The 7,683-nt window shown below is 54.1% G+C and overlaps 1 protein-coding gene across 2 annotated transcripts; it reads right to left on the bottom strand.

Annotated features, from left to right (window-relative positions):
* Positions 1–1,010: 1,010 nt before the first annotated feature.
* Myl9 (myosin light chain 9) lies at positions 1,011–7,140 on the bottom strand. Of its 2 annotated transcripts, none has more exons than XM_034496283.3 (4): positions 7,001–7,140; positions 4,292–4,500; positions 2,038–2,199; positions 1,011–1,654 (listed from the first exon to the last, which is right to left on the bottom strand). In XM_034496283.3, the coding sequence occupies exons 2-4, from the start codon at positions 4,473–4,475 to the stop codon at positions 1,482–1,484; spliced, it is 519 nt and encodes a 172-aa protein (XP_034352174.1). In that variant the 5' UTR covers positions 4,476–4,500; positions 7,001–7,140; the 3' UTR covers positions 1,011–1,481. The 2 variants fall into 2 exon arrangements, with proteins under 2 accessions (XP_034352174.1, XP_034352175.1); XM_034496284.2 differs by having other exon boundaries at positions 6,969–7,102.
* Positions 7,141–7,683: the final 543 nt, after the last annotated feature.

Genomic DNA, 7,683 nt, shown 5'->3' with positions numbered 1-7,683 from the left:
CTGCAGGTGAGGCCGGGATTGAGTCTGGAACACTATTTGGGGCTGGTTCGCACCTTACCCGGCCTGGTCCCATCCAGAGTGAAGACCAAGAACTTATGCGGCTCATTTTGGAACTGGGAGTGTGTATCCGGCTGCTGGCTACAGAGGATGTAGTTGAGTGCAGCCTCCAGGCTGGGTTAGTACCCGCCCCCACTGCTGTATGTGGTATGGCTTCTCTCTCAAGGGTCACTTTGGATCCAGAATCTGTCCCCGACCTCTGCCAGGGTCAGGTGGGACATGTGAGGCCCCCTTCTCTACTCATAACTCCCAGGAGAGCCCAGGCAGTGCCCACCTTTACACTGTAGAGAGCACTGTCGGTGACCCCATTATTCAAATGTGGAGCCCAGCCCTGCCTGCGTGCTGGAATAATGTCTGTACGTATGTCCATGCACTTGCGCACATTGTGTGTGTGTGTGTGTGTGTGTGTGTGTGTGTGTGTGTGTGTGTGTGTGTGAACCAGGCTGGGCCTATGGTCTTCTGGCTGGCTGCCTGGAGCTGGACTGGATAAAGGGGGCAGCTGGGCTGGTGACCAGTCACTTCGTGAGCTACTGAACCCCTACTTCATTGTTCTTAGAGTCCCTTTAATGTTAAGCTTCCCCCAGTGAAGTGACCTAGAAATCAGGCTTTAGTCCTGAGGCCTGTGACCTTGCCCTCTGACACCTCTGCCCTCCCCAGATTCAAACCTGTCTGTTATATGGGGTTTGATGAACCCAAGGGTCTTAGGATTCTGTTCTCTCTTCCCAGAGGCCCGTTTCCCTTTCATTTGCTAATCTGGTCTCAGCTGACCATGGAGCCTGCACCCTTACTGGGGGCCTCTGTAGCTTTCAGTACTGCACGGCTGGTAGACCCCTGACCTCTTCCCCTGGACAGTAGTATGATGCATCAGGGCAGCCACTGGGATGGGAGGAGAGTAAGATGTGATGGGACACTGTCCCCCCTCCCCCGCCCCCATCACAGACACACAGACCAGAGGCGGTGCTCAGCCTTGTATTAGAGACATGTCCCTCAGGCAGCTTCTCTCTATGCATTCTGGGTGTGCTGGGACAACTCCAAGTGCAGATTGTCATCCTCTGAAGGGACATGGTGAATGCGTGTGTACCTTTGTGGGGATGCTGGGAATTAGTGTCCAACACCAGAACATGGGCGCTTTCCTCCTCAGGGCAGCCCGAGAATGGGAGGGCATGGCTGAGGGTGGCCATCTTCGGTGGCTTCACCTTGGTGCTTGCTGGCCCCACCCTTGGCTCACCTCCCCACTGTGATCCTTCCTTGTAGGGTCAGAGATCCCTTCTAGTGCCTGGGCCCATTGTGGAACACCCACCTCACCCTGTGGGTCTGTTCCTGCTCCGGGAGCTGGGATCCTAACTCCTCATGGGGAGGGTAGAGTGTATGTGTTGGGGAGGTGACTGGGATGGGGTCTAGGCATTGGGGCAGCTGAGAACAGCCTAGTCGTCCTTGTCCTTGGCGCCATGCTTGAGGATGCGAGTGAACTCCACGTAGTTGAAGTTGCCTTTCTTATCAATGGGCGCCTCGCGGTACATCTCGTCCACCTCCTCATCCGTGAATCGGTCGCCCATGGTGGTGAGCAGCTCCCGCAGGTGGTCCTCGTGGATGAACCCTGGGGCATGGCACAACGTGGTTGAGAGCAGGCTCTGGCCACGCCCACCTACCCCCTCCCAGCCCTTGGAAACCTCCTGGTGGGAGGGGCTAGAAGACCCGCCTCAGGTCTCCAGCCCCTTGAGGGAACTGAGGATAAGAGAGTTTCGGAGGGGTCCAGAAGGAAGAGTTTACAGAGGGGCTGTGCACAGTGTCTATGGAGACTGTCACACCATGAGGGTCACAATTTTCTGTGACAGAAGCTGGCGTAAAAATGACAAGGCACGGTTTGATTTCTGGGAGGTTTAAGCAGTGTGTCGTGGGCACTGGGAACGTGGGCCCCTAACCCGTAGCACAGAGCACCTTGTGCCCCACACCTAGCCCAGGTCTCCCGTGCACACTGACCTGAGGCTTCCTCATCAAAGCAGGCAAAGGCGTTGCGGATCACATCCTCGGGGTCTGTGCCATTCAGCTTCTCCCCAAACATAGTGAGGAACATGGTGAAGTTGATGGGCCCTGGCGCCTCGTTCATCATGCCTTCCAGGTACTCGTCTGTGGGGTTCTTTCCTGTGGCAGGTGGACATTGCAGCTGCTGTCCCCAACCTGGGTAACTCATTCCCAGTGACCTTTGTAGACCAGGACGCAGGTACCAGGCAGCCAATTTCCTGCCTTCTCTTGGGCATCCAGCTCCTGTCCCTGCCTGCTTTTGAGGTATTAGGGCCTGTCACAAGTCCCTGGCTCCTCTACGGTGTAAGGTCAGCTGCCCCTGTGTGCCATGTCGCCTGGCGTGCCTTCTACCTCCCTTGTGCCAGCAGCATCCTTACTCTCTTCTCACAGGTCAGAAACTGTGGCACAGAGAGGTAGGGCAGCTTATCCAAGGTCACACAGCAAATGAGAAGCAGGGGTCAGCAGATAAACTTAGTCTGTTCCCAGATTCCAGAAACGTTTCAGAAGTGCCTACATCGGTGAGCTCTGGTGACATACAGGCTTGGATTTAAGTCCCGAATTTGTGCCTCAGCTCCCCATGTCTTTAGGAGAGTGACAGTAAGACACTGTTCTAATGGTCTCATGGCAGTCACTGGCACAGCTTTAGGATGCTGCAGTCTTCTAGGTTCAGATCCCAGCTGTGCTCAGGGCTGATTGCGTGTTCTTTCTGAGTCTCTGCCTGCTACTCCCAAGAGGGCTACATGGAGAATTGGGGGGGGGGGGAGCACGGGGTGATGACTGTAGCGCTTACTATCCTTCCTCTGTCTGTCTGTCTGTCTATCTATCTATCTATCTATCTATCATCTATCTAATTCTTCCTCATACCCACTCCTCCCAGTTTCCTCCCCCAAACTCCCCTCTCCTCTTCTGTTTCTCCTTCAGAAAATAGCAGGCTTCCCAGGGGTATCAGGGTAGCAAGACACAGTAAGACTAGGCACAAACCCTCATATCAAGGCTAGACAAGGCAGCCCAGTAGGAGGAAAAGGGTCCCAAGAGGAGGCAAAAGAGTCAGAGACACCCCCACTCCCATTGTTAAGAGTCCCATAAAAACAGCAAGCTAACAACCATAACACATGCCGAGGACCCAGCGCAGACCCATGCGGGCTCCATGACTGCTGCTTTTGTCTCTGTGAGCTTCCATGATTCCTGTCTAGTTGATTCTGTGGGCCATGTTCTTTAACTTGAAAACCACATCTGATCTGTGAACCCACCATACGAGGGCACGTTTTCCTGGTTACCTAGTTAGACCCATCCAGTCTCCGGGATGTGAAACCCTAAATACAAGGTATGGCCTGACCAACTAGGGAAGGCTTTATGACCGTGTGCCTTCTGAGCCTCATGTCCCTTGCTTTGTTCTTATAAAGTGCCCAGAGGAGTTCTTAACCCATTAGGACCAGCCCTTCCTCCCCTGGACACAGTCTTCCCTTCTAGGATGCTGAGAGGATCCAGATTAGAGTGCTGGGTTTTCTTCTTCGGAGAGGGTGTCCCCAAGAAAGCCTGGGCAGAAGCTGGAAGGATGGGCACTCCCTTTTCTAATCTGGGCTGCTGGCCTCCCACCAGACCTGTGCTGTGGTCACAAGGACACATTGCCTTTTTATACAGGCAGGCCAGTAGCATGGAGCAGTGCCAGGACTGACTGGGATGGCCAAGCCTAATGGTGTGGCAGCTGTCCGAGTGCTAGACTCCTCTTATCTATCTGTCATCAAGTCCTGATCCTCTATGCCAGGAACTGCCGCTGAGAGTGGCTGGCTGTGGCCAGCTCTTGGGAGAGGTGCACTCTGGAGACCTGGCCTCCAGGCCTCAGTGTACCCATCTGAACATTGGCAACTTGGACTCAATCCCTGACCCCTTTTGGCCCTAAGATCCTGATGTTGGAGGTGTCATTGGGGGTATAGAGGGATCGTCTGGCCTTCCGTCTTAGCCTCAGATTTCCTATCAGTACAAATTCAAAATGCTACCACAGAATCCAATGCATAGATCTGACTTTCTTCGGAGAGTCGGGCTGTCTAGGTTCAAATCCTGTGCTGGACCTGTTCCTTGCCTCAGTCTGCCTCTCTGTTAAATGGGCAGAGTGGGAGCAATATGCTCAGCAGGGTAAGACTGCAACTCTGGTTTCACAGGAAGTGACCTGTAAGTGCCAAGCAACCTCTCCCTGTGCACCTGTCCCACTCACCCAGAGAGGCCAGCATGTCGTGCAGGTCCTCCTTGTCAATGAAACCGTCACGGTTCTGATCAATCATGTTGAAGGCCTCTTTAAACTCCTGGATCTGGGACTGGTCAAACATGGCGAAGACATTGGACGTAGCCCTCTGGGGCCTCTTCTTGGTGGTCTTGGCCTTGGCTCTCTTGCTGGACATCTTGGCTTTGGGTGTTGGGGCTTCCCTACAGGGAGGGGCGTGGGATGATAATGGATGACTTTAGGTGTAAGCTTGCTATTCAAGGCTTCCCACAGGTTTGGGCCTACAGCCATCCAGTTCTTTCTGAGTGCAGCCTATGAGCTGTGAACCTGAATATTTCGTCTGTCTCTCTTCATCTGGGGATGGGGGCGACAGAGCATCCTGCCGCAGGAATTAGTTAATTTAGTATCTGGAGAGCCCCTGGAGTACTACTGAGCATAGGAAGAATTAATTTGCTGCAACTGGGTAAAACAGGATTGGCTTGGTGCCAGCCATTAACACGCTTTGTCTTCTTTATTTCTTGATATTCTTGTGCCCATCTCAATGGCAGGGAGGTGGGGCTCTCTTAGGAGGGGACAGATCAGCAGCCCTGTACTCCTGATATTACCTTCCTCCAACCCTCTCCAGGCCTCTCACTCCATGCCCCTGCACCCCTCCCCCCAGCCCTCCCCATCTTCTATACTGTGGAACACAGCTGCTCTCCCCAGGGAGCCTGACTGGTCCCTAGTGGCTAAGTTTCATCCCGGGCCCTCTGTCACTTCCTGTACATTGAAGCTCCTGAGTTGAAACTACAGTCCATTTAGACCTGGCCTTTTGGCATGAAAGGACCCAGTGTGCTCTCCCAGCTTCTGACTGGTCCCCTTTGTCCCCTTGATGACCTTTAGCATGCCACAGCCATTCCCAGGCCTTCCTTCCAGACCCTCCTTCTGTAGTTGTCCTCCAGCAGAGCTCTGGAGAGTCCCAGGGGCCGTGTTCTCCACCCTTATCTTGACAACAAACACTTTCGGACTCCCTCATCCCTCACCACTAGGGCAGTCCACAAGCATCAGGCTAGTAGATGACTCTTTAGTGAAAGGTTGTGTGAGCGCCACTCTACAGATGGGGAAACTGAGGCCAGGGAAAGAACTCAACCTCACCCCATCATAGCTTGTGGGGAAATACAGCTCAAGACTTATTGTCTGCTTCCCCTCAGCTAGCCAAGGCCCCACCCAGTACGTCTGTTCCTCTGCCCTGTCCTCTGCATCACTTGGCTCAAGGCTTCTGTCCTACCTCCTCTGTCCCTGCCTCTAATACCCCCTGAGTTGGGATCACCGTCAGCTCCAGCAGGTCCCAGACCACATCTGTCTGTAGCCTTGAGACTCTAGCTTCGTAAGATACACAGCATGCCCCAGGCCTCAGGCTTTGGTGTTTTTTTTGTGTAGTGCTGGGTGGGCTTTGATAGGAACTGCGGACAGAAATGTTGTCCCTGGAAGCTGCTCCCCCATCTCCGGTGGCCCAGGCTGGGGTGGCCATCAGCATTCTTAGCCCCTCCTGTCAGGCCCAACCAGGCTCCCCTAGAGTATCCCTGCCCTCTTCATCCTTGAGAGGCAGGGGTCCTCCAAAAGGGAAGTGCATACCCGTGAGAATGTTGGAAGCCAGGACACCATGCTAGCCTAGAGTCAGTGGGTGGTAGGCTTGGCTCTTGAAGGGCCAAAGGCACTTTCTAAACTTGGTTCAGTGACTGAGGGCGGTGGTGGTGCACGCCTTTAATCCCAGCACTTGGGAGGCAGAGGCAGGCGGATTTCTGAGTTCGAGGCTAGCCTGGTCTACAGAGTGAGTTCCAGGACAGCCAGGGCTACACAGAGAAATCCTGTCTCGAAAAAAACCAAAACCAACCAACCAAACAAACAAACAAAAACAAACAAACAAAAAAACCCAAACAAACAGAAAAAAAAAAAAAAAAAAAGGAATAAGCTGGGCCCTTAACCCTGAAGCCGTATTCTCTCCTTTCTTGGGTTGAAACACCAAGGATCAGACAGCTGGAACTTGGCTTAGTCATGGCTAGACCATTCCTTCCTACTGTAACGGCTGACAGCGAGTAGAGCCAACCAGAGCCCCTTTACTCATTATTAGTCCCCATTCTGGGCAGTGCCAGATGCCCTGCTCTCGAACCAGGTCATCACAGACTAAATACTGTATGTCCCTGGAAGCCACCAGGGCAGCTGGAGGGCTGTGAAGAAGCCAGGACCAAGACCTCCTCATCTCACCGTTCTCTGGTGTTCTCTGGTGCACACAGCACTGGGGATAAGGGAGATGTGACGAGGTCACCATCCCTCCTGTGGCAGGGTTTGCAAAATTAGGTGTGCAAACGCTGTGCTTCCGTAGGGCTCAATTTCCTGTGACACACACAGTTCCTTAGGTCAGGGACGCCCTCAACCCCCTCACTGGCATCTATCTCTACAAGCAGGTAACCTGGAGCTTCTGGGCTTGGTGTGTTAGGCTCTTTAGCAAAAGGATGCTCTGGATCCATGTTTCCTTGCCCAAAGACCAGTTTTCTGGGGCGTAGAACCATCAGTTGCTCAGTCCCAGACCAGGGCCCCCTGTAGGACCCGAGCAAGGCAGTAGCCCCAGCCCACACCACTAAGCATGCCACAGCCCTCTGAAGGCCGGGTGAAGTTCGGCCTGACCACCTACTGTAGCTGCCCAGGCGTTGAGCGGGCTCCCACCTGCAGAAGAGAAGAAAAGTCCTCGGCGCTGCTGCAGTGCTTCGAGAGCTGGCTGCCAGCAGCTCGACCCTCTGCTCGGAGCTCTGGGGGCGGAGCCGGGGCTGGCGGGACCGCGGGCGGCCCGGCCTTACAAGGCAGAAGAATGCGCCGGGGGGTGGGGCGGGGGCGGGGCCGAGGCAGCCAGCCCTGCCTTATTAGGCTTCCGCTTGCAGGCTGGGAGGTTGGGGGTACCCCTGGAGTAGCCCCCCTCGACGCAGCCTTTCCTCTGGGTCGGCCCAGGCTGGGGCATAGAATCAGACTGAGGTGTCCATACTGGCAAGAAGGGCGTAGTCTTAGGGTTTCCCAGCTCTCTGACCCCCTCTTGTCCTAGAGGTCCCTGCTGTGTCCGGTGGAAGTCTGATTTTTACCCAGCCAAGTATGGTCTTTTTTTTTTTTTTTTTTTTTTTTTTTTTTTTTTTTTTTTTTTTTCAGTGAGAATCCGTCCTCGCAACAGCATCCATCACCCATCACTTTTTCCCTAGGGAACTTTCCGGCATTCAGTTACTTTGTAAATAACTGCCTGGCCCCGCAATGGGGCAGGGAATCTGCCTGGGGAGCCCTAGGAAGAAAGCCTGAAACCGCCTACGACCCGGACAGTTCTGAGCATGAGGGTCTGTGAGCTGGGTTGAAACGGAGTAAGGGTG

Source organism: Arvicanthis niloticus, chromosome 2 (genome assembly GCF_011762505.2).
Source record: "Arvicanthis niloticus isolate mArvNil1 chromosome 2, mArvNil1.pat.X, whole genome shotgun sequence".
NCBI lineage: Eukaryota > Metazoa > Chordata > Mammalia > Rodentia > Muridae > Arvicanthis > Arvicanthis niloticus.
The sequence above is the reverse complement of the archived record's forward strand: the minus strand, read 5'-3'. Positions and strand labels throughout refer to the sequence as shown.